The sequence below is a fragment of the Folsomia candida genome, unplaced genomic scaffold (genome assembly GCF_002217175.1).
Source record: "Folsomia candida strain VU population unplaced genomic scaffold, ASM221717v1 Fcan01_Sc020, whole genome shotgun sequence".
NCBI classification, from domain to species: domain Eukaryota; kingdom Metazoa; phylum Arthropoda; class Collembola; order Entomobryomorpha; family Isotomidae; genus Folsomia; species Folsomia candida.
This window is the reverse complement of record NW_019091212.1, coordinates 3,192,272-3,219,618: the sequence shown is the minus strand read 5'-3', so window position 1 is coordinate 3,219,618 and position 27,347 is coordinate 3,192,272. Positions and strand designations below refer to the sequence as shown.

The following is a 27,347-nucleotide window of genomic DNA, read 5'->3' as shown; positions in this document are numbered from 1 at the left end:
TAATCTTTCCGATTATATTAAAATACCATCAAACAAATTAATAACGCTTTTTATTTATTTCTGGGATGATAACAATTTTGTACGTATGCATTTATTTGTTACAAGTTGTACAACCTTGTCATCTCCTCTCGTCAAAATTTGATGCCGCAATAATTTTCCATGATAAAATGACTCTGTCGGCATTTCCTCCTTCAAAAGAGATGTGGTGAAAGATGCACAAATTTCGTATTCCGACCAGGCTGAATTCGTGGACTCCTGCTGACGTGGAGAAATATGATTTTACACTAAATGAAATAAAATAAAAAGTTAATCCCCTCATAAATACGTATTTGTATGTGTACAGTGATACGTCATGAGAGGCATTCTCTCATCACTTGACACTCGTAGTAATAACGTACATACATACAACTAAATATGTACGTATTTACTACCACTACCACTCTTTTTCTCCTCCTTGGTTCTGCTGGCAGACGCCAAAAAAGATGATGAAAAAATAGAGAATGGTTCGCTCCTTGGTCGGAAGGATGGATGGATTCGAGAAGAAGAAGAAGAAGTAAAATACAAAAAAAGTTGAGAAAGCAAACCGCATAATAATATCCCAGCCTTAAAGAAGAAGCCAACAGTTGAGTCATACAGGGAGACTCATCATGTCAGAAAACACATTCTTTTCCTTGTGTGATCTTCATCTCGTGTCCCGCACCGTTCTTCTTCTCTTTTTTCCTCCTTTCTTTCATTCACTTGTCAGCACCTTTTCTCCATTCCTCCTTCCAGTCATCCATCAAAATTCTCTCTCTAGGTATATAGTTACATAGTTAGACTGCAAGTGGTGGTGCCCTATAGCGCATTCAAGTGGAAGAATTCCGCGAGGAAAAAAGTAAACCAAAACTTCAAAAGTTTGCTGTCTCTCTGGTGCAAATTACTGGTAAATACATACCGAAAAATCCTCCTTCTTCTCGGTTTCCCCTAAGTTTTGCACTTTTTCATATCCCTTCACATAATAAAAACGGTAATCTGCGCACACCCACTCCTACTTTTTTGAAAGCGTGTAACGAATTAATTATTGCCCTTATTTTGAACTGGTCTTGGTGATGGTGGGAACGCAACAATTATCCCAAACGGGGAAGGAATTAAGGATTTTATTTTGCCCATAAAAATAACAAACCCTTCAGAGAAGAAGAAGACGGGTTTCAAAAGTGATGATTGAATTTGTACAAAACGCCTACGTTTAATCCCTCTCGTAAAACTTGTCTCTCATTCTCGACGACTCGGTGGTGAGAGTTGACATATACACACAAGCAGAATTTCAGGTTTCATAAAATTAATGAATTCTGCCTTGCCTGCCTAATCATATTATTATTGGGAGACGGGTGACCATCCATCATGAAGGGTCCGTCCGTCCGTCGGTGGTTTGTTTTAGTGGAGACTCTCCACTGGAGAGGATACAAGCGTGGTGCCGTACTTTTCTTAGTCGTGGTCATGCTTGTTAAATTAGTTCATCGTTCTTCATACTACATAATCTGACCTGATGATACTTGAAGATTAGTTCACTTAATTTACTAATATTCCATTTTTTACCCGTCCATATTATCATCATCGTAATCATCATGTTTTCTTTTCAAACAACCAACAAACTGTAGGTTGGAACGTTACTGTTGTCAGATTGTGGAGACGGCGCACATAACTCTACTTCGCCAAGGTGGCACAGTAATTATGAGAACATCAACCCTCCTCTTCTTCCTCTCGCCCATAATCATAATCCTACAAAAACAACATTTTGAAAAAAATAAAGAAAAAGTCTTTTGCTAAATGCTAATTCATTTCCCTAATTTTACAAGATTTTTTCTCCTTCTCAGGATTTAAGCCCATTTCTCAGAAGAAGAAGGGATTCTTTACGGGTAAAGGTAAAAAAAAATCAGTGAATTATAAAGCTCATCTCATCTCATCTCATCTCACCCAGACCCACCCAGCAGTTGCATTTTGTCCTGATTAAATCTCACAAAAAACTAATTAAATCAGATTCACCACCCAACCCTGAATGTCAAAATAACATAATCTAGAGCAAATTTATGGCCAAGGATGAGTTATGCAGATTCAGTTCAACTTCTCGTTAGCAAAGTCTCACTTTATTACGCAGTTTGAGAGATGATATTATTTTATGTTGGTGTAATTAGCATAAATAATATATAAGGTACAACAAGAAATGATAATAAACTAATCGCAGGCCAGAACGAAATCATAACTAACGAGAAGACGAATACACACACATACGCGTTCGCGGAAAGGAATTATAATCTTTCAAATTGTTACGTTTTATTGTGACGTTGTATTCATAATTCATCCATTTATGACGTTAATTTCATTTAATATACATAATAAAACTGAGCCTGTTTGAATAATGATAAAACCATGGCACTTGTTGTGTATCTGCGCATGTAGATACACAATCTCTACCCATAATAATATCTAATATCCCGCCATACGTAGTTTTGCATAAGCTCATTTAGGTTAAATACAATTCATTACACAACAAAAGGGGTACAAGTTGTTATTAAATTATTAAATGATTCAAACAATGAATGCTAATTCAGGGAAAATTTAATAATGTTGTTGTTACGAAGATGTTTGGACGGACGGATCGTTACCCAACTTATTTCGAAAAGTTTGCATGATTAATTACATATTCTGCTAAATCATGCTGTACATAAAACAGGATCACACAGAATTTGCTACGCATTTACATATTTCGTTAAAATCGCATTTTCCAAACAATTTCTCACTTTACTTTCTTAATTGCTCTTAAAACCAAGGAGGGGACGATGGACATAATTTCTTTCGACATAGTTTACCCCGGAATTGCCTGCCAATTAGGCACATTGTTTGACACAAGAGAAAAGTGGGTGCTCAGGGAGATGCATGTAAAAGTGAGTGAGCATTTGTTTCCAAACTAATGGGACTTGTCATGCCGTGTCTCTCGAGATCTCTCAAGTGTTGAGGAATGATGAGGAGGTCAAAGGGTAAGCTAACATGTGTGAGAGAAGGAAGTACACAAGAGTCAGTGCATAAAAAAGAAGGAATGTCCACCACACCACCACCACCACCAAATCACCACTTAAATTTACCAGGCCTAAATTGGTCCTCATTTCCCCATCAATTTGAAAAAGACTATACGCAACTCTTTCTTCCCGTCTTTCCCTGGCGATGCGCAGGTGGATGGTGGGTCTGACTAATGAGGACGATTAGTAACTCCTCGTCCTTTCTCAGAGAAGAGCTGCTGCTTCTGCTGGAGAAGGAAATAGGGGAAAGAACAAATGAACCGGATCCCACGAAGAAAGAGCACGACGACGATGCTGCTGCCATTTTACACACATTATTATAAGCGTTTACGTAGTTGGTATGGTAGGAGACCACTTAGTGTGCCCAGTAGTGGCATCGTCATGTACGGCAGAGGAGGAGGAGGAGGAGGGTGGTGGTGTGGAAAGAGATGCGTGGGTTGAGATTTTCATCCTTAATAATATTCCATTTCCTTCCAGGGTAAAATTCGGGCTTTATTATACGACGACGTTGTCCTCCTTATAAGTAAGGGAGCAGCGAGAATGTGAAATATGTGGCCCGCTAATGACTTTCCTTCTGCCGTAACCAAAATATTTTCCTTGCCTACTCTCCTCTCAATTTTCACATGGGCCGGGAAACCATTTGACACGAAAGCAATTAGAGGCTTTTTTCTCATCTCTCTTTAAAGATTGGACAACAAAATGTCACATCGTTGAGAAAACATTGTCGTTTCTCCCAAGAAATGTGATAGGCTCCACACAAAAACTCATTAGCGACTCCTTTGACGTCAATTAGTTTTCGCTATATTAACGTAAATGCTCTCTCTCCTTCACCCCCACTGTTACGGAAACAAAGTCATTTCTCAATCTCAAACCTCTCACTCACATCACAACTCCAATTATCACTATAAATAAATACACCCCAAAAACGGGAAACTTATTCTTAAGTACGGAAACACGTTACGTCACACGAGATTGTCCTCTTTCTCCTCGTAATGCATGGCTGGCGGACGGAGAGCCATCCCCGAAACCATGCATCATTATCGGGTAAATACATAGCTATGTATTTTTAATTTACTTATTACGGTTATTTCGACTCATTAGCAACTAATCCACTTAAGCAAACTAACTAACCCTCCGTCATCATCATCATCCTCAACGGCTGAACTAATCTCGGGGTAAAATTAATTAAAAAACAAATGATAATATTTCCATCGTGCGCATTCCTAATCCATCTTCCTCTCTCGACGAACCACACACGTGCAGCAAAACCAATGGGAAAGAGGCAAACAATGCGTCGACTTTGTATGTATTTATCATGATGGCAATAAATCCAACATTACTTTTTCTCTCTCTCTCTCGGAGAATAAAATCTGTATGCATGAGTTTTACGTCCTCGTCGTGATTTATTTATTTGCACCAAAGCAAACAAACAAACAAACAATCTTGGGAATTGATTGTTTCTTATTCTTCGTCTTGTTGGTGAATAAATACTTGTTGACGTCTCACCCGTGTGTGTCTGGTACTTAATTTCGAAATAATACACATGTCCGTCCGTTCGTAATTTTTTATGGGTACGCACATGCATCGCCATGATTTCGAGAAGTGAGTAGTGGACGTGGTGGCGAAGGATGAATTACGCATTAGTCATACGAGGATATTGTGCTGCATGTGGTGATAAAGTGTCGCTGCTAACTAAATAAGATAAGCCTTTTTATTGTGACGCGTGCATTTTTCTTGCCGTGAGCTTCCTCTTTTTTAATAATCGTAAAGTAATAAAACCGGATTGATTGAGATATGAAGACTAATTGGTAATTAGCCAATTTATAACGTATGCAGTGTTTTGACCTTAATTTATAAAACGTACTGACAAAGTTGTGATGTTTTTAACGGGAAATTCTTTTCAACCACATTCTACTAGATGGTTGTTTTTTTCTCCTAATAATTTAAGAGGTTTTGGCTAAATCGTTGTTTGAGCTGTCATCGTAATTAATACCCAACAAAATCAGGATCAGTAGCAGGAGAGCAAAAGCAACTCAACAAATTCCTCTCCCTGGCCCAGAAACACTTTCCTAATTACTCGAGACATGTGATGATGATGATGATGATGCAGACAAACTATTATTAATACATGTTCCGTGCAAATTATCTGCTTTCTGGTTCACAAATTTCTGTCATGGGTCACCCACACGTTGCGTTGGCTAAAAGGAGTACGTTTTTGCTGCTAAAATCACACCCAAATCGCACTTTGAAGTCTACCCTAATTGAACCGTTCGTTTTGAAGAAGATGTTGACTTGACTTTTGGCTGTGACCCAAAACCGTTTTGGGAAGGAAACTGCGTGATTATCCACTTATTCCGTCTCACAGTCTACTCTGGTCAATTTCTCTGCCTCCTCCATGTCGAAAATAGATAGCACACACTTTATTAACTGCAACCTCCTACTAAAGAGCTGCTAATTGGTGCAATTAATTACGATATAGCCAGCCCAATCTGCACACATAGATATGTACGCCAGCTACGAAAACATTCCTTTCACTCGACTCCATTTCCTTAATACTTCGGTAGAGTTAGCCATGCTTTTGCATATTTTTTCTGAAACCCAAGACTGCCAAATATTCCCCACCCTCGTCCACCCTGCTAATAAGCGTTATGATGGGTGGTTTTGGATGATTGAGTGTCTCCGGTCTGAATGGAGGAGGAAAGGAGGAATCAATGAACAAGGGATAATGGGGGCGAGATAGATAAGAAGGCGAGATAGACTTAGCCAGAGAATGAGAAGAAGAAGGAGAGAAAGTTTACCAAAGAATCAGCAGAGACGTCGTTTTCCTCTCTCCTTTCCCTCGTCGCCCGTAGTAAATCCATCCTCACACCGAAAACCGTACAACCTTCTCATATTACTTTATTATATTAGAATGGCTTCTTAAGCAGCCTTGGAGTGAGAAGTTTTCACTTTTTGGTCCTGTACATGACTAAACTCGACTAAAAGTGGTGGTGGTTGGTGTGCTCGAGGTCTTTATTCTCTCTCCTGGTGATCATTTCCTCTCCTTTTTCCTTCCTCGCGAGTCGCCCGGGAGGAGGAGAGCTTATCAGCTTGAACAATAATTAAGTTGGAATAATAGCTTAATTTGCAAGTCGATTATATGCGGAGACGGAGAAAATCATAACCAGTTCTCTAGAATTCGGGATGAAAGGATCGGCTGAGGATCCTCCTCCTCCCAAAACTTTCCCCACGTTCACTTCCTCTCCAATCCTCCTCTCCCACTTTCAAATACCCACCAACCACCACCACCACCCCGATTAATGCTGTTCCTCACACTTCATGCCCAGATTTATTATGCAGTCATATTATTAGCTCTGGCTGGAAAAGCATATGTGCGTCCACACATTATTATTACTTATCTCTCCGTCATCATGCATCACGAGCGACGACGACTCGTTCCTGAAATGAATTTCCTAAATTCAAATCGTGAATTACATCTTCATTTCGTATCATTTTCCTGCCTCGCACCCACCCACACGTGAAATTAAATGAAACCTTGAGAGTATTACACTCTCTCCCACGCATAATAATTATGCACGTATTTTAATTCGCCTCGATAAAAAATTAATCTTAATACTTTTTCCATAATTTGTATAATTATACGTCCCAACTAATGAACGTTTTGTTTCAAATAAATTGTTTTTATGTAAAAAAAACTGGCAGATTAATTGATTCAGAGAAGAAGAAGGTCCTCATTTGAGCCGTGTGTGTGCAGTTGGTTCGCCATTATTCTTGTCCTTCTCTATCTCCTGGTTGGGAGGACGGGGGACAATATATTTGGTGCAGAGGAAGAAGATATTTGGTCTTTTGCTCGTTTGTTATCTTCTCTCTGCTGACTGACTGCGAGAGTGACGTGATGATGTGGCAACCATTTCTCTTGAGAGAGAGACGACGACGACTCTCTCTCTCTCTCCTGTGGTTTGGTTTGGCGTTGCATTCATATCGGATTACGAGAGTCAACTGACTGACGACTCTGGCACAATTTTATTGTCTCCATTGTCATTTTGATTTTAGATATTTGTATTATTCTTCTTCCCACCCCGGCAACAGCGTCAAATCATATAATCCAGTCTGCTGAGCCTGCCACCACCTCCTCAGCCTCCGCCGCTACTTTTCATTCATTATTATTGCACTGCATTGTTATCATTTCCCAGAGCAAGAATATTATTATTATTATTATTCTAATCGGCGATCTGCCCGAGTCGCAGATAAGCCGTTATTGGTTGGGTGGGGTATCTGTGGATAATATTGCACCCAACAGCACCCCAACCAAGCAACCACAGTTTCATTTATCTCATTTTTTGCCCCCAGCTCATAATAATGTCGATGAGAATGATGATCCCTTGCACGGGGCAGATATGTACATGTACTGGCTTAGGGAGAGCATAAATCGGGTAATTCCCTCATTTACATGAACATTGCTTAATTGCTTGATTTATCATGTTTTATTATTTCTCCGCACTGGTCGACATGGTGGGATTACGCTTGGGAAAATTCAATAACGTGTAATTTTTTTCGGTGCATGTCGTGAGATCCGTAATGGTGTTTGTATTGGCAGAAATGAAGCGTGGTAATGGTGAAAGTGTAGCGAGAGAGCTATTAGGCGACAAAGATGATGATGACTGACACCGGCAACTCATTAGGTGAGATTCCTCCCAGATTGGTTCGTCATTGGGTCATTACTTACTCGGTTTAGCTCCTGCACCGTGGTGATTGAGAACTGTTGAAATATTCGACATTATTATGACTCTTGTAAAGAGATGGATGAAGAAGAAGAAGAAGTCAGCTCTCAGAGTTTAGTTAAGTTTGACAGCTTTGTATTAAATATTATTGTAGCTGGATGGATGGAGTTTTAGCAGCAAGAAAAGACCAGCATTAGGAAAGTATCAAATTCGCTGAGACGGCATTATTACGAAAGTATTTAGAACTACTGCGTACCTATTTAGTACACATGCATATAGTGCATGAGAGGACATAAGCACTTCTAGCGGCATATAGGACAGCAACACCGTTCGTCGTCGTCGTCGTAAAGGAAGTGCAGTCAAGTGGCGGAGATAAAAAGATTGAGGAATGGTGATAAGCGCTGCCTGGTTTGGTTGCCTGGTGGGTATCGGTGCCAAAGCAGGGAATTAGATGACACCAACCACCACCGCCACGTAAACGACTTGTGAAAGGTCTAATGACTCTGAAGCATGTGAGGAATGTTTCTCCAACTCTCCCATCTGGGCAGAGGCATCATTAGTAATGGCTAACTAGCAAATATTTATGCCTAATTATCCACTCTTTCTCTCTCTCTGGGTAAGTATAAGGAGAATGAAACTGAACTCTTTCCCGTCCTAAATTAACATTTAGCTAACAAAGTAAACTTATAGGTTACAAAGTACTTGCAATCATCGCGACACAATGTCAACTGTCGAGAAGTACTTTACCCACACTTCCCAACCATCCATCCAGATCCAGAGAGGAGGGTAGATCCATAGCTGAGCATGCTTATTATTGAGAGCTCCCTCTCTTAAAAAGTGATGCGGAAGTCGTAAGAGAAGATTCGTACATATATTTTGACAGAGACGGATTGGATCAATTTCTGCAGTTTTATGCTTCAAAGTCCTTGATTATTCTGGTTCGCTTTCACCGTGGTGATCTTTTACCCGGTTGATCATCGTAATTACACAGATTTGCATCACGCTAGATTATTTATTCTCAACCCTCATTAAGTTTCATCTTTCTGTCCCATACTTTTCTGTTAAATGGAAATTAGCCAGCTAAAAAGGGCTCCATTTCGGCGAAGAAGGATCATCTCCTCTTTGACGAATTGGTTTTTGGTGGTGTGGCTGGTTTGGTCGAATGGCTCTTGAGCGGATGAAGATGAGCTGAACCAAGTGGAGTGTGCATGTGAAGGAGTTCATGCAAGTCGTAAAAGACGAACAAATGAGACACTTACCAACCATAACGTTTGCACGGATCATTTACTTTGGCCATTCTCACCACACCGAAAGAAGAGTTTGAACCAACAGAAGTCTGGCTGGTATTAAGGGTTTACTTTAATAATATGGGAGAGTAAGTGAGCACTGTGTAATGAAGAGCCATCATGGTCTCCCACTATGTACTATCTCCTGCGAGAGGTGAGTGAAATATTGGTAAGCTGTATTTCAAGATTGTGTAAATAAAAAGAGAGAAATCAAGTGAGAATTGACTGCTTTCGTTCCGTAGAGTTTTTTTTATAAGTGTTACGTAACTTTCCAATCCAGACAATTTTTTGTAGCTGAAGAGCAGTAAACTACCCACTGCATAAAATGGGGTTGTTACATAATAGGAAATAAAGACGTAAAATTCTGTTTAAAAAATGTTAATCGGTCAAACTCCTATATTTAGAGATCGATATGTACACATAGTTGTCAGAGAAATCGGAGGGAGACAAGGGTGACTCTACGATGTGAGACTTTCGCTTAAAGTGATCCGGTTAGAAGCCTAGCCCAGCACCCCAAAACCAAGGAAGGAACCGGGACGCAGCGCAGTGGTGGATATTTAAGCTTTCTTCCTACCAACTTTACCTCTCTGGTCCACAGAGCGTGCCCTCGTCAGCAAACTGGCTTTGGGGTACCGCAGTTGATGTATTTTAACAAATTTATACGCAATACGATAATATATTTTGAATAATTAAATAGTAGTGTCGACCTCCATAGTTTTGCGAGGTGACATTTATTCTGGCCAGGACATACATATAATTATGTAATAATTATTACGCATTTTAATCAAAATAGTCATACACGTCGTCATCATCACCGGTTTCTTCGTCAGATTCCAAGTATTCCCAAATAGCGTCATCCTCAGCTAAGTCGTCTCCTCGATCAATTCCTCCTCCACCACCTCCCCCTCCCCCTCCGCCATCCATATAGGTTCCATTTTTCAGAAGTGATGCAAAAAAGGCATTAGACGACGACGATATCATTCCACCAGTGATGCCGGAAGTAGGATGCTTGTTTACTATTATGGGTACATTGTACGGCGTCTGAACTTGACTGGCCAAGCTGACCATGTCAATCTCCTCCTCGTGATCGTCACAATTCCTTATCTGGCTGTATTTCAGGTGAAACCCAGACGTTAAATTCATCGCTTCCATTTTCTTCTTATACTCTTGATAAGGCGATGTCTTTATCCGCAGCGAGATAAGATTGGATCTGACCCGAGCTGAAAAATGTGGTCATATTTTTTAACTACAATTTGTACACTACTACAAAAAACTAATTGCTTAGCTCCTCACCAAAAACTGGTTTGTTCACAGTTTCTCCTCCGCTCGGGGATAACGTTCCTCCACAAAAACGATCCTGGGAATTCAAAAGTTCCAACTTTCTCTTATTCACAGCAGCAGCAACAGGCGAGCGACGTTTATTCGGCTTCGTCGTTGTGGCTGGGCGACGACGGCGAAATAGTAATCTCTTCTCGCGTAGATTTACAACCGTGGTGCCGTGTCCGTCGGGGATCATCACGAAATCCTGACCACACGCAGTCGTCCCGGCACCCGACCTGCCCGTATCATTCATATGCAGGTCAAAACTTTGCTCATTCATGGTGTTGAATAATAATGGAAATGAAGAAGCAAACCACAATGTACGAGCATCACCTCAACAGCATCTCCTTGGGGGCAGTTATACTCTTCTTTACCCGAAATTCTCCCGGGGCAGAGTCGTACCGAATGCCGCAAACTCCTTTTCCAGACCGGATACAAATCTGGTAGTTTTGTCCGTTGAGGTAGCGACCGCCTTCAAAGTTGAACGACTTTATTGTCCCAACTTCAGAGAGGAAGAATTGTGTACACCCCTCGGGAGCTGCAGTAGCGAGGAATATTAAATAAAAGAATGTTTGATCCACATACATAATTTGTGCACCAACCTTTCAGCACGTTAAAGGCGGCGCAGTCCATTTGTGTCAACCAGATTCCAAACCGGTACGGTTTCCCTTTCAGGACTGAGACAACTTTGAAGTCAATGAGGGACGTGTTGCCACCCCAGGGTTCCAAGTGCAGATAAACTAGAGGGTTAAAAATATAGAATATTAAAATGCATGTCCCACTTTCACCGTAAACTCTGTTAGGTTTTAAGCATTACAATGTTGATCGTTATTCACTCCACAAATTGGAGAAAGGCCAGTCGGCCAAAGTGCACCTTCCACGGTTAGCGTTTGGGACAAACATTCTCCTCTCGTGGGTGGGAGAAGCACTGTATCGACGAGGTCGACACGAACCTGAGCATTACATAATTGCACTTGCATTAATTAAACAGAAAAAATAACACATACTTTAAATTCTTTGAAATTTCACCAGAAATAATTTTTGTTTTATTTTATTTTGGCTTTATTTTACCTGACAAATATCATGGCTTTGGATGACCAAGCGGAAATTGCACTCGCCAGCAACCTCATCATCTCTGGGATACTGTTCGTTGACAAAGTTGATCACCATTTCCCTCCCAATGTCGCCACATCTGTAAACTAAGCCACTCGTCTCACGATTACAAACTTGAAAATAATTAATACTTATTAACACATATAACTCACACCTTTCGGACTAGGAAGTAACCGCCCACTCCTTTTTTGCACTTCTTGTTCTTGGTGTGTGACTCCTTTCGAGTTTTGTAAATTTGCACTTTTTAAGTCTTTTGGAACTCGAACTCTGACAACGTCCTCACCGCTCACAGAACTTTTTACATTATGGAAACTAACTAAAATGAAAATACGGATGGCAATATCAGAGTAAAGGTGAAACATGCGTCGCTGCATGTTACCCAATTTTTTTGAGAGAAAACACACCCTAAAAATTTTTAAAAGTAAACTTTTAGACAGAATTCTTCTACCATGTCAATCCGCAGTGTTGAAGTAATTGAATGAACACACACTCTAGAAAAGTGGGATGAACATCATTCTTCCCAGGATTGTTTTATTGTCGAGTCAAATCCTAGAAAATCTTGTTGTTCGAGTAAAACTGTAACAATGACATGTATGTAAATACGACGTGTGTATATGTATATGTACCCGACGGTGTATATATCGCGTCACGTTTCAAGTTGCATAACCCACTTTGTTCACACTTCTTGTGCAATATGTACATACTTTGAGCCGAATTAAGCCCGCATGTGGTCAACAAAGTGGAAATTTTGCATCCCTATTTATATTACTTTGCTTAACCAAACTAAATAAATTGTTACGAGTAGTCCTGGCTGGCTTTCTTGGTACTCGATGACATTGACTCTACGGTACTGCACATTTGCATAGAAATCTTCTCCTCTACGGTCTACGCTTCATGACTTTGAGACGACGGAAAATAAATAAAACCCAAAAAATCAGAGCAATTCTCTGTGGAACACAGGAAACCCATCACAATTACCTACGACGAGTCGAGTCTACTACTCGCACAAGTACGAGCATGCATTGTCGCCACGCTTTTTGTTACAGATACCGTTCGTTCTTCAAAGCAGTCCACCAACAACAATATGTGTCGGCCTGCCTGCACTACTCTTTTTCTCGTCCAATACCGGTAAACTATTCCGATCCATGCATCAAGTAGTAAAACACATAAAACGAATCAAGGCAATTTGAAATTCCCAATAATTTTTTGTGCAAAACTTTGTCTATATTTATTCTGTCTTGTTCCTTTTCATCTACCTAAATAAATATGTGTGTATAATTGTTACAAAGATATAAATCATTAAGTCGCTGTTTGATGTTGTGTAATTATTTGACTAGAGTATAGCAATCTCAAATTAAGTTAAAATCTCAATTATCACTATTATTCGTGACGGGGGATAAATAAATATCTACAATCCAGGGGTTTAGATTAGACTTATTTCAATAAGTACATATTAGGTATATGATGACTAGAGGCAACCAGAGTTTAAGGCGGTGATGACGCTGATTATTTTTACTGTAAGAACAATACAACCTTAATTAACTAATTATGTAAAGATTGTATTCATCACTCTTTTTATGAGTTAATAAGTTGTTCTCTTTTTTACAACTATTTAATTAATATTATCACTAATCATCGTAAGTACGTGAACATTTTTTCGTATGAATATTGAACAATAATATTCCACTAAGCTATGGACACACATTTTGATTCGATCCATGTGACCTTTTTACGAGCACCAGGATGGCAACAAATTTATATCATATTTCATTCCGGGGAAAAAAATACTGGATATTTATTCCTTCCAATTATTGATTTCCTCCAAACATTTACTTACTTCCTTAAAGTGAAATAAATATCATCATGGTTTTTCCAATGTTGCGCGAATTTTCGTATAAAAAATATAATAAAACATACAACGCATCGACTGCCGTAAATATACGAGTTTTATTTAGTGAGTATTTGGTATCATCTTCTCAGGCAGCACAAGTTGCATACAGTATGTAACAAAAGTATAGCTACGATGACATATTTTTTATCTCGACATGATGCCGTAATATTTCAACTTTGAAACTCCGTACGAAAATGTCAAAACTATCTGCCGACAAGTTCCTCGTCGCCGATTTTTAATTTCGCAGATAGGTCAAAGGTCAGGATTATTTTTCTGAAAAAATTTGAGGCGTCGAAAAAAAAACTTCGTGGATAATTTTTTTTGAAACTTGCAATATTTTTTACTGGATACGGCATGCGTTTTGAAGAATAATGAGCCTTGTTTGGACCGTGTACGATTTTTTTGACGCCCACAGGAATTTTTCGCCAAAAAGAGGTTGAAGGTCTAAAATCGCCGCCTTGGCGAAAATTCAAAAACTGAAATATACGTTTGCATATAGAGGGTCCGGATATGCAAACGTATATTTCAGTTTTTGAATTTTCGCCAAGGCGGCGATTTTAGACCTCCAACCTGTCCTGGGCGAAAAATTCCTGTGGGCGTCAAAAAAATCGTACACGGTCCAAACAAAGCTCATTATTCTTCAAAACGCATGCCGTATCCAGTAAAAAATATTGCAAGTTTCAAAAACAATTATCCACGAAGTTTTTTTTTCGACGCCTTGAATTTTTTTAGAAAAATAATCCTGACCTTTGACCTATCTGCGACATTAAAAATCGGCGACGAGGAACTTGTCGGCAGATAGTTTTGACATTTTCGTACGGAGTTTCAAAGTTGAAATATTACGGCATCATGTCGAGATAAAAAATATGTCATCGTAGCTATACTTTTGTTACATACTGTACGTAACACGGGAGGGGAAGGAGAGGTGTCAATTTGTTGATACATGATACGAATACACGTCGACTTTTGTCCCCATAAAAAAAAGATGGCAAACAAAATTCTACGAAATGGGTTTCACTTTTTGTGTACGCAGAACTGGGTCGTGTCGTCCTGCTGGGCACACAGCTTTTGCTACAAGCTGTGTGAATCTTGAGCCGATAAGGTTTTTGGTAAGACTGGCAGAAATAAACACCTCTCCTCCCTCATCCACGGTAAAAGAGACATTATTAGAAAAACAGTGCGTGCCGTATATGTGTAACACCATAGTTTTTATCTCGTTAAAATAACCCCACAACTAACAAAGCTAGACGGATGATTCGTAAATAATGATTTGAATAAGTCGTGGTTCATCCGATTCCACCATGTCGATGTCGAACTCGTCTTCATTTTCCCAAAACTTTTTCCAAATGCTGCCTTCCCGTTTCATCGCTTTCGAACTCATGGCCAGAGCTTTCTTCAACTCCTTCAGGTCTTGAAGCACGTTCACGTCCAGGTTTATATTGTCCCCGTATCTGGAGGGTGATCACATAATGAGATCAGTTATTAGAACCTTGATATGTCACGGGAGCTAAAAATAATAATGGATCAAAATCTACAAAAGCCTACCAACAAGTACTTATACTGAAGAAATGTTAGCAAAAGCTGGGAAATTAAATGCTCTAGATTAGTCGAGACTACCAAATGGAACTACGCACGACGACACAATTGTGTAACCAAACTGCCAAACCAAGAAAGCGCAACTAGATTTATGCCATTTGTAACAATAAAGACGCTTCTGCCAGCTCAAATCTTATTAAAAACTGTATTTTTAAGCACGTTTCTCCCAATAATGCACTGTTTTTACGAGTTCAGATTGACACAATGGTGTTAAAGCAGCAACAAAACTTCCCATTACGTCGAACTGTTGCCTCTGCTTATGCAACTTTGCGCTCACCACACTGCACCAATATCTTATTTAAAACAGGATTTAAGAATTCGGAAGAGCAGCTCGCCCATCATCATCATCGTCGTCATCATCTTTTACGCGAATCTGGTAAGCAGCGTGTCTACTGAGATACAATGAATTCTACTGTTTGTGACCATTTGTCGGGCTCGTTATCTTCATCAGCGTAATAAATAGGGTGCATTATTGCTCCATTTAATGTGCACTTATCTACTTTACGTACGAAGAAGGAGAAGGTTTGTATATTTGTGTAGCAGACAAGGATCAACGATACACCGGTTATTCCTCTGCTGCTACGAACTCATAAAATAAAATATAACTGAGCTAACTAAATAAGAGCTTGAATGAGTGAACAATGACAACAACCGTACATGGCTCGCCCAGTATTTCCTCCCATCCTAGAGAGAACATTAGTACAGATTTTTGACGTATTTAATCATGTGCAAAAATATTAGCAATATTTTTTTTAGTTATCACACATTGATAATGACAAGAACACTTATCGATAAATCGATATAAAAATATAATGAATTTCTTCAAAAAATGGGAAATTTACTTTTTAAGTGACTCCGCCAATGGTCCCGAAAGCCCTTGCAGACGAGAGGACAGTTCTCGCATCTTCTTCCAAGAGTCGGCATACTGGATTCGCACTAATTCAATGGCCGTCGACGTCAATGCGAGTCCGACCATGATGTATATCGTGCAAAGTAACATGTACGTCGTCTTTTCTGTGAAAAGGAAATGGAAAAGCAGGATTTCAAATTTATGAAAAAACCGAGATAAAACTACAAACCACAAAGAAAAGAGTGAACGAGTGGGTAAGAGAAAACACACATCATTTCGCAAAAGTGGGTCTAAATTGACCAATATCTCATCCCTTTTTTCTTTTGATGGTGAAACTATATGGAAATTTTTGGGAAAAGTTTCACGAGTTATTTCACATTGTTCTAGACACGGCTTTTGTCCGTCGTGTGTAAGGAATAAAAACATTGAGAAGATAGCCATATACATATTATGTGGGTTAGTTGGAGGGTTTCACGCCGGATATATTCATCCGCTTCTTGCTCCACTTTGGACCAAGAAGAGACTTGCACTTTCTCCTTCTGCTTGCCACTACTGACTCGGTTTTTTCTTTTACTTACACAAGAAAAAAACCGCTCCACAGGAGCAAGACTCAGACAAATAAAAGATTTTGCACAAAGTACAACCATACAGATTCATCGGTGGGTGCGATTTCCCATTCCATTCTGGCTGAAAACTTCAACTTTCCATGCAATACAAGGGTTGCATAAGCACCAGGCGGAGAGGAGATTTCTCCGAAAACTGCATCTAAAACCCGGTGCACGTCTGTACATAGGTAGTAATGCGCTAAAAAGTACTCTAGAAAACTGACCGGGGCGCCATGCAGGTACAGCATTTCGGCCGCTCTCATAACACATAAAATGTGTCATGCTCCATAGCTTCTCATATTTGTCATCATCCTGATTCAATAATCACGCAGAGCTGTCAGGGTCACTACTTCCGCTACTCTCGCAGGATTAGAGTAAGCTTATTACTGGCACGAAAACTGTTAGCCGGTTCGATCAACATGTAGAAATGTCGGCGGAGAGATAGAGAGAGAGAAAGTGACACAGAGTCACGTACGTGACATGAAAGTGGGATGAGTCGTAAGGAGAAGACGTAGACGAAGGAAAACAAACAGAGCTTCCGACCCAGACAGGAACTTACCAGGCACTAGATCTCCAAATCCAATCGTGGTCATTGTAATGAAACAGAAGTAAAATGAGTCAAAAAAGCTCCATTCTTCCCAAAGCTATCAATAGTACAAATTAACTTGAATTCCATTAAATTTATGTGTTTATTACGAGGGCGACTTACCGTGAAAAAGTATCCTCCTGCTGAAATGTATAGGAGCAACGACCCCACAGCGGCCCCCACGGTGGCAGATTTTCCTATACACAGCCACACCACGAGTTAATCTTGGAACGAGATTCAAATCCTTAAATTATCGAAACTTTTCCAACTACGATTACGACTACTACTTGCATTGCGTTGCATTGCAGAACGACTTGCACTACGACTACTACTTCAACAGCCATCATTACATTACTAAATAGTTTAATACGAAATACTGCACGGCACTACTACTTTCTCAAATAGTGCCAACGAAAGCCAGACTACGGAAACAATGAGAAATAATTATGCATATTGCGAGCAATGGGAATATCGTCAGCAGAATTGCTTGGGGAGAAAAAAAAGCCTGGCAGCTTTTTCAGGTATGATTGGCCCCATAAAGACAATAATATTTTGTAGTTTCGTAATCCTAACTCAACAAGAAGGAGGGGACCACAGAAAAATAATGGGTTTCCTTCTAGCATGAAATAAATATGTACATACGTGATGAAAAACAATGACTTCTTATGTAATCCAAAGTCTGAGCTGGATAAATGTCTTTATATTTTTTTCCTTTACTTTTTTGGTCTTTGTTCAGAGTACAAAACATTCATTTCGAAACAATAAAAACAAGAATGCAAGACCTCTCCATGAATCAAAATGAACAAAACCTGACGTACATACGTAAGTGTCTGCCATATTTAAACATAAGAAAGATGGATGTAAACCTAACGTGATACTTTCACCTCCACTGAAAACATGTAATAGTGACACCCTGCCGAGTAACGAATAACAAAAAAACCAACAAGTATCTGACTCTTCGAAGGTACATTTGTAATTAATAATTATTAAGAGAATTAGCTTACTACTTTACCACTACAAAAATTATGAGAGGCATGAGATGGGAAACAATAGGCTAATAAATAAATAGGCCTGCTGCTGGTGGAGGAATAAGAATAGAGCGGAAATGCCAGCAACATTTGTCATAATAAGAAGCACACAAGATATGGTCAATAAGGATACAAAGCAGCTGCTTCTACAGCCTAAAATTCAGCATACAGTTGAGAGAACTTTTTTACGTATTAAATGCAGCGAACGAACGAGCGAAAAAGAGAGAGCATTATTACAAAAGGGAAAAGAGATGACAAGAAAGAATCTCAATTTTAGTGTTGTCACCGGAAGGAATCTCTGCAATAGTGATATGAGCGAGCCCACCATCAAACATATCCAACCAACACCACTACCACCACCATCACGATGATGATTACTTGTTGTCGGGATGGACAAAAGAACAATTACTCTGTCAATGTCAACATTTTCTGATTTTTTTTTCTTTTTTTTCCTCGATTTTGTCGAGGATTAAGTATAGAAATTTATATAGAAATAGGAAAGCGAGTAAGAAGCACAACAATCATGCAAGATTTCGTACCACCGAATTTACTCAGTTTCGACGACGACTTGATGATTTCCTTGGGGAAGTGGCGACGACAACTTTTGTAGGAGGAGGAGACCGCGGAGGCCATCAATTTCCCGAGATCCGCTATCACGGTAAGAGTGAATGGAATTCCTATCAAGGCGAAGAAGATGCAGAAGACGCGACCCGAATGAGTCTTCGGAGCCATGTTTCCATACCCTGTCAAATAATGGGGACAACAACAACAACAATTATGCACTGCGGTATTATTACAAGTCATAAACACATAACAGTAACAACAGCAAGTGTGAAATACCGCCAGACCGACAAACCGACTAGACTGGGTCAGGTCAATCTCCTCACTTACTCATAAGTTTAGAAACTTGCGAAATCCACAAGCGCACACCCGCAGATTCACTTCTACATATCTCAGTATTTGCACAGCGAAAAATAACTGCTGCATTATTTAGAATCATGCAATGGAACCCTAGGTTAGAGGACAATTGAATTATGACGCGAATAATTCAGCGAATTATGACGACGACAATGCAACTGCGAGCGAGTATTGTCCGTATATTTAATCCTGACAGATTACCAGCCAACTCTGTACACATGAAAAATGCAGATATTTACTTTTGCCAGTGCAGCAACTGGGCCATTCTCATTTTCTTCCACCACTAATATACTTTACTATGTGGAAATAAATATATAATAAAAACTGGGACAAATTGTCATCATTTTTATTTCCATAATGTGCAAAAGCTGGCTGGTTATATGAAAAAAATATGGATTTGCTCAAGAGAATTTGTGCAAATTCTCGGACAGAGAAAGTTTTAAAACTTTTGTAAAGCAGGAAAGTTTATAAGATATGTGGGTCTGGATATGCATACAAATGGGGACCAGATTCCTGAATTACATCACAACCACAGAAACCACGAACCACCACTTTCACTTTTCCTCATTCTTATTATCCATCCATCCATTCTGCTGACTGGACGACGTACATATTCCTTTCACTGGTAATTTGTATACCCTTTAACCTGCTGACTTGGACCAAACTTTCTCCCCCGCGTGTACTTTGGTTGGTACAAGTCTCGTTTGCTTTTGGGCACCCACTTTCACGGCAATAACTCATTTCACTCAATTCAATATATCTCCACGGGAGCGTAGTGGCTGACTTGACTGGCTGCATGAATGACAATCAAATTCTGGTCTGTGTGTGTGGTGACGTAAAATGGGTAAGTAAATTGATTGTGGTGGCCTGGCTGGGTCAAAATATGCACGCGGGTGTCCCGTTCTATCGGTGTGGAATAATACCAATAAAATTATATCGCCTTCCACACTTAACCAAACCAAGCCACCAAACGGACTAATAATGAAATTTAGCTTGCTTTAACTGGTGGATAGAACGACATAATTTTATAATGTCCTTAACATTGATGATAATTAATCACACGAGCTGAAACTGAAAAGCACTTGCCTATTGTGGTGAGAACAGTGGAAGCAAAGAAGGCAGATTGAATGTAATCCCAGTCGGATTTCACTTCTGGATTAAGCACGGACATTCCCTCCGAAGTGACTTCTTCTATTATTTTATCGTAAGTTTCCAACGCCAGAGAGAAAGTGTAGTTTAAGTCGTCAGCCTGTTAATATTATTGGGGGAAAAAGGTGTTTCAGTTTTTTTCATGGAAATATGTAAGCAATAAGGAAGAAGGTAAACTTACCTCTAACGAACTACTTAAAACAGTGCGGGTAAAATTGGTCCGTCCTTCTAGCAGTAAATGTTTGAGGGTGGTCTTTCTATCAATCTCATAAGGGCCTTCCAACGTCTGGAACACCTGTGACCAATTAATCGTCCATATCTCAGACTAAATATGTACTTCCTGTCATAGGCATAACTTCAAAGAAATGTCACTCTCTCAAAATGCTGCCAACTTTGCTCGTGCTGTCGGAGTTGGGTTGTTCATTTACTCACATGCTCACGTAATAAATATCTACTTTACTGTACCTAGTAAACCCAACCAAAATCATGTTTCGGAACGAGGGGAGCTCTATTATGCCCAGTTTAATACTACCCACTACCGAATACTTCTGCTATTATTGTGCAAGCGTTTTAATATAACCAGGGTTCAAACTACTTGCTTAATATGAACATAAATTGTGCTATGAATTAACGCATTGTTTATACATTTATTATACATACATTAGCATAAAACAAATAGGCGACCTGCAGGTGTGAAACCAATATTGCGCATTCATTATTTCTGTGAAGTTGTGTAAGGATTTGAAATTACTTATTGACTGAATCTTTATATTAATGTCACTACAAGGATTAGAAAATTTAAACAGGCCAAAATATATTGCTTATCACTTGTACTTGAACAAGAAACTTGCAATTAAAATTATAGCGACGGATGAATTTTAGAATGGCGTACATTAAATACAGGTGACTGTTAAATGTGACTGAAAGCCAAAAAAGTAATATATTTACAGCTTTCACTTTTGTAAACTCGAAGAGCTCGGCTGACGAAAGAAACTTAGAAACCCTGGTCCCCACAGCATATCCTTTAATAAAGAGGAGCCAGGTGCAGCATGACTTTGTTATTTTTTTGCAAATTGCTCTTAAAGTAATGGATTCTGGTGAACCTTTTAAATTTCCGATATATTAGTTCACCTTGCAACATCAAGACTCGTAAAATTTGCCAAAACGAATGCCTTTATTTCCTCCCTTCATGAATATATAACGTAAATTGAGGAGTAGATGGATTATATTCTGCCGGAAAATCAGGGTGTGTCCCAAATGTTTCCGCTCTTCTCTACTTCTGTTGTTCCATCACCATTCACTTTTTAATCCACCCGGTTTTGCATTTTGTTTTGATTTAGCAGTGAAACCAACTTTGCAATAAATCGTTTCACTACATTCCCCTCCCTCCACCTTCTCGACTGATTTAGTCATTCAGCCCTCCACCAACATCGGCAGCTAATCCTTGTTTCGTGAAATTAATGAAGTATAATGTAAACCTAATTGGGCCATTGGCACGCCGATCCTGGGATGGAAAACATGCAACCATGCAGCAAAGTGCGTCGAGAATATACATACTTATTAATTGGGCTGCGATCAAGTTTCGAAATGAGTAATCACGCGACAAGCAAATTCTGATGGGATTATTAGTTTGATATTTTCCGTTTTACAGGATAAGGCATTGGATCCATGGGACGGGAAGGGATGTAGATAATTTTCAAAATTTATCACGGTCATCCCAACTGCGAGTCGTAAATACGTATTCATCTTTGTCTACGCAGTTTTTTTAGTAAAATGCCAATTTCCACTTGACCTAAATGATACTTTGTAAGCAAGAGAATGACGTTATATATATTCGCATACGCAAGTCGAACCATTTCCTACATATCAGTCGCCCATCCATCATCATAACTCTCAAGAAAAGTTTCCCATTAAATGAATCTAATGAGCGACAAAGACTTTCTTTCACTGAAAGCGGCGAACAAACTTTTTTCTCAGATTTTGTCACAAATGTTTTGCATCCTCAATTAATTTATTAGCCTACTAAATCCTGAGATTGGTGCAAATTGTAATTTCCCAATTTTTGTATTCGCTGCTTTTCTCGCTATTCTCCTCCAAATATTAAAACTAAACCAAGACTACGATCAGCACCAGCATCATCTCGACCAAACCCAATCCATCCAAGAATCAATTCCCTAATGGAAGCAGGAGCTATCTCACAATCCTAAAAAGAAGAGGAAATCTCTGGTCCAGTAGTAAAACAAGGCAGCACGCTCATTCCTTCATTTTTAGGTATCCACCCTCCTCTTTCCTCCTCTGGATGGATACTACTACACATCCGAGTGAGTACACAGTTAAAAAATTTGTATATTTCAGAGACAGTAAAAAATAAGGGAAACCTTCAATTTGTCGCAAGTATCAAAGCAGCCGATTTCTAATAAAGTTCGAGGAAATAAATCGGCAGCAGCAGCACTAGTTAAACCGTAACCTGGCACAGGGCCACATTTTCTCTTCACTACTATAACCATAGCCGACGGTAGTTTGTTGTGTGTGATGTCATCATCGTCATCACATCACCAATCCAAGAGTGGAAAATGTGTAGACAATGACGCAGCAACTCTGCATCTTCCGGATGAAGAATGAAAAAATATGACTCGGTTTCCTTCTAGGAATGAGGAAGCCAACAAATCACGTACAAATCTTGCTGCATACAAATGTCAACGAGGTGGTTTGGCATCGTCTCGTATTTCGTGGGTCTCATGCACCCCGACACTTTCTCTGTCGCTTTGCTTCGCCATGAGTGCGTTGCAGCACGGCACAACCTCTATTTTTATGTCATGTGCTAATAAAACTTCAATTGGACTCGTCCCAATTAACGACTCACTGGATGGATGCGGAACAAACCGACTCCCACAGCTGAGACGGTTTCAAGATGAAAGTCATTCTCTGCCTCCGCTAATAAAGTTGAGCACTGCGAGAAGGACGCGGAGGGAGATAGAGGCTGAATCTATAAATTCAATTGATTATGGGATGATTTTCTCTCAGCCGTGAATGCGAAGTGGATGAGTTCATAACCCAACTAGAGGAACCAACCAGGGTAAAATAATATTAAAACTTTCCGAGAATTGGACTGAAATCAAGTAAGTAGTAAATAACAAGAAGACGAAAAAACTACGCAGATTTTTTAGTTATAAATCTGTAGTGGAAACTTTTAAATGTTCTCAGAACTTAATTGAGCGCATCTGTGACAAGTGAAGTAGTAAAGTTAGCAAAATCAGGCCCATTCGCTAATTTTTTTCGAATTCTTACTACGCAATGCATAAGAAAACAGAATTTATAAATAGTACTAAATGCATTTTTATCCAAGTACAATCGCTGTTTTCGGTCACTCTACTACTGGATTATGCAACTAATTTGTTGTGTGCACGGAACAATACAAGTTACACAAAGTTGTAACCCTACGACCGACTTCAAAACCACCAAGCTCCAAACCAACCGTAGGGAAAAAATCTCATCGCGAATTTCTACTGCGGAAGTATGGCACAGAGCAGTAATTGCATCCATCTGCAATGAGCGGATGAACGAACCTCCTCCTGAGGGTGGCATTCCAGAAATACAGATTCCGTACGGAATGCGTTCTTCTTCAGTTTAGTTGTTCTTTATTATTCCTTAACGGAAACAAAGTGAACCAGCAGAAAATAAGGTTATCTGCACATGGATACATTCTTCTTCTTCGTGCTTTAAGCAGGGCGTAGTAGGTGTGGTATGTCGGAGCCAAATTCCCTGTTTCCTCCTTGATTTACACCGGAAATAAAACCATTTTAATGTATGCGCGGCACAAGTCAGACACGACACACACGAGGGAAGAGTGAAAGCATAATGTGTGGAAATGTGTTATCTCAGTCTTTATGCGGGTGCAAGAACTCATCAACGCTATAAATATTGTTTATGTGTTGTATTTATTTTGCAACATTCACTCTCCTCCCTCCTTAACCTTAACTCCATCTCGCCCTCTGACTCCTCTCTCTCGCTGTGTGCATTATCTAATCCCCAGCTATCAGTTCAGGGGTATCTCTCTCTTGAGAAAATCTGAGAAAATGTCGCAAAAAATCGGCTCCGTGGTGAAGGAAACCACACCAGCAGAGCCAGACCACATGTGTGTGTTTGTCTGGGTGTGGGTGAGATGCAGTTGGGGCGATTCGTCGTACTTATTATTGAAATTTCTGAAAAAAAGTGCATGAAAACTGCAATAATCTCGCTACGTATGAACCAATATTTCCGGGTGTTTCGTAACAACAACATGTGGGAAAACTGTTATGTGAAAAAGTATTTTGCGATGATCGAATTCTGACAAACAAAACCTCGAGACATCTTGCACTTTGTTATTTTTTGAACAAAATGTGCAGTTTTAGTCTTCAAACCAACCAAAAAGGAACCACAACTGGATCAAGCATCATTTTTTTTCTTTTCAGCTCACAAATTTTGCTTGAACTCATAAGAACGAATAATACAATGGAAATCCAAAGGTTGACAAATTTCTTTGAAAAGGCGGGCAAATGGGTAATAAATTTCTGTCGGTAAATTCCATAAAAAATATATCTAATCAGTCCAATCACTTTGACTTCCGTGAATTTTTTCTCCCCGTTAAAAATAGCTTTGAAAAATAGACTCCCACCTCCAAAACTGTGTGCACATTGGTACATAATGCCGGCTTAAAATAGATGATAAATTATGCATGTCCCTCGTCAACAAGGAGTAAAAGCGACCGGAGACGAGACAAAAAATCTGCTGCTGCTGCATCCCTACGAAGAAGAAGAAGATAAAACGAGATAAAGCCATAAAACCAATCCTTACATATGCCAAAGTGCGATGATATGTATAATTACGTCACCCGTTCCATCGTCGTTGCATGGGTCGTGGTGTGAAGCCTTGTAAAATAATTCCCCTGCAATATTGTGCCGATAGATACCCCACCACATTTCATTCCTGACATGTTTAATGTCTTCATTTCACAACAAACGAAGCAGTTCTCCCTCCAAAAAACCAACCAACCTGTCCGCATGTTTATTTCGACACAGTCTTCAACAACGTGATGAATGGCTTGATAAATTAATGCTTTGCATTCACTCGCCCCATTTTTCTGGCATGTCGTATGCAAAAGTAACCATGTTTCCTAGCCTTCAATTGGTTTTATTTCGTTTTATTACCAATCTCACAATCTTAATTGAACTGGGTGGAGCTTTAAGGTATGAGGATTGAGAAGAAATGTATAACAATTTGGTAAGAATAATCATTTGTGGCATGACATGCAGACCGCAGGCCAGAACTTGCATGAAGAAAGCGGAAACAAGACTGGAAGGATTTAATCATGGTGTTTAGACTGGTTGGAAATATGTGCTCAGTATTAAAACATGATCGTTTTATCAAAGTTGCAAGTAATATTGATAGTCATTCGCGTCTAGGATGCATGCGAGGACCGCATGACTGAGAACATTGACATTTCCCGACACTTCCACCTGGTTTACAAGTCGATCTTCTTCCATAGCACTCGAGTGACAAGCCATTACTAAAAAATGGATCATAATACTGCGAGAAAAGTTGGCCATCCACTCTCGGGAAGGCATCCTGCCTGACTCTGAGACTGCATGGTTATTGTCATCGTAAAGTGTCACGACACTCTTAATTGACATTTTCTTTGCCAAGTGACATCATTGTCTTGACTGGCTACACAAATCTATCCTTAATTGGGTCGAACTACTAGAATTTTTAATATCGTGCCTACCACCAACTAAAAGCTACATTCCATTAAGAAATATTACATGAAGTGTCAAGTATTCTCTTAAAGTCCGATAAGTACTTAACGACTAGTTCCACTTGCCAATCTAATTCCACCCGTCATCAAAATCGTGTAATAAAGTTCAGCCCCAGGATATCAGCCATTTCCACAATCGAATTTTGGTCAGAGTTTGGTTAGAGAAACGGAATAAAAGTGTGTTAAAGGGTGTAAAAATGTGTAAAAAAAACAGTTGATAAAAGTTGGAAATGTACTTAATTCTCTAGGTTAAAAGGAATTTTGTTTTACAAATCTACACAGATTTGCAATGCGGCACCGTGAAATAAATAAAAGAGCTCTAGAGCTCCGCAAACAGTAAGAATGGACTACATCAAACCACCACAAAAGATTACCCATGCTCCAATTCCAGTGTAAATGATAAGGGCCACAAAGAGTCCGAAATGGCCAACAAATACTTTGATACGATTGAAGAAATGTTTTGTTGAGCCCGGTCTGACTTTCACTTGCTTTCTCCCGTCCAGCTTCTCATCGCCGTCTCCCATGTCGACCTTTCACTCGCTCTCCCCACTTCAATCACTTTCTCTCCACACTGCTTGCACAAATCGCTTACGGCACCGACCACTACCAACACCACCACCAAGACCGCTGCCCGACTGGGTGAGTGATAAGATTAGCCAGCTTTCCACTTTATTCTACCAGCAATGAGGACCAAAAGGCATAATAATTTGGATTAAGGCTTCTCCGGTTGAACCTCCACCACACTCAAGTCCACCACTCAACTCTTGTACTCAACTATCACCCCAACTAGTAATAAGACACTTGGTAACTCAAAAATTCATGAAACGGGAAAAGAACTCTCTCTGGATTTCAGAACTCGACGACGAAGGGATATGTACGTTCCTCCGTTTGAGTTGGTTGGATGGAGGCGGAAACGATACGAGTTTCTTGTTCTTCTTGTTCTTCTCCTCCTTTGGTAATGAGCGTGGTTGTCCTTGTCCTCCTCGTCGTGAGCAAGACTGCATTCGTCGAGATAAATGACTTGTTCCACTGCAAGAAGAAGAAGAAGGAGGAGGCGGCAGTGGTGTAATCACAATTGTGGTTATCACGACCATGAAACAAACGCCAAAGTGGAGAGAAATATACGAATCTGAGAATAGCGGTGACAGAGTGGTGTCGGAACTGCGAGGGTAAATTTGGTGACACTGACTGTGTGATGATGATCTTCTCCTCAGCAGTGGCAGCAGCGGTATGAGACCAATGGGTCGGACCGATCTGCTGGGAAAATCGGGAGGAAACTGTTGCAAAACCAAACTGAGAAATCTGTCTCACAAGAAAGAGCAAGTTTCTACCCTGATATTTCCACCCGTCTCGTCTTCTCCTTCCCGTCTCAATTCTCAAACGTTCGCCTCTCCTCCTCCTCCTACGAATACAAGGATGCTTGCACGTGCTCCAGAGAGT

General features: G+C 39.8%; 2 protein-coding genes across 4 annotated transcripts; both read right to left on the bottom strand.

Moving 5' to 3' along the window:
• Positions 1 to 9,737: 9,737 nt before the first annotated feature.
• On the bottom strand, positions 9,738 to 13,554 carry LOC118438397. Its single transcript, XM_035858589.1, has 7 exons — positions 11,648 to 13,554; positions 11,452 to 11,579; positions 11,198 to 11,333; positions 10,983 to 11,120; positions 10,714 to 10,918; positions 10,354 to 10,616; positions 9,738 to 10,280 (listed from the first exon to the last, which is right to left on the bottom strand). Exons 1-7 carry the CDS (start codon positions 11,865 to 11,867, stop codon positions 9,841 to 9,843), a joined length of 1,530 nt encoding a protein of 509 aa, XP_035714482.1. The 5' UTR covers positions 11,868 to 13,554; the 3' UTR covers positions 9,738 to 9,840.
• A 649-nt stretch (positions 13,555 to 14,203) lies between these two features.
• Positions 14,204 to 27,347, bottom strand: LOC110858101 (TWiK family of potassium channels protein 9). Of its 3 annotated transcripts, none has more exons than XM_035858545.1 (9): positions 26,282 to 27,347; positions 20,298 to 20,411; positions 20,054 to 20,216; positions 18,601 to 18,792; positions 17,145 to 17,218; positions 16,995 to 17,079; positions 15,823 to 15,994; positions 15,638 to 15,664; positions 14,204 to 14,835 (listed from the first exon to the last, which is right to left on the bottom strand). In XM_035858545.1, the coding sequence occupies exons 1-9, from the start codon at positions 26,429 to 26,431 to the stop codon at positions 14,628 to 14,630; spliced, it is 1,185 nt and encodes a 394-aa protein (XP_035714438.1). In that variant the 5' UTR covers positions 26,432 to 27,347; the 3' UTR covers positions 14,204 to 14,627. The 3 variants fall into 3 exon arrangements, with proteins under 3 accessions (XP_035714438.1, XP_035714437.1, XP_021962457.1); XM_035858544.1 differs by having other exon boundaries at positions 18,589 to 18,792; positions 26,282 to 27,345; XM_022106765.2 differs by lacking the exon at positions 15,638 to 15,664 and having other exon boundaries at positions 18,589 to 18,792; positions 26,282 to 27,338.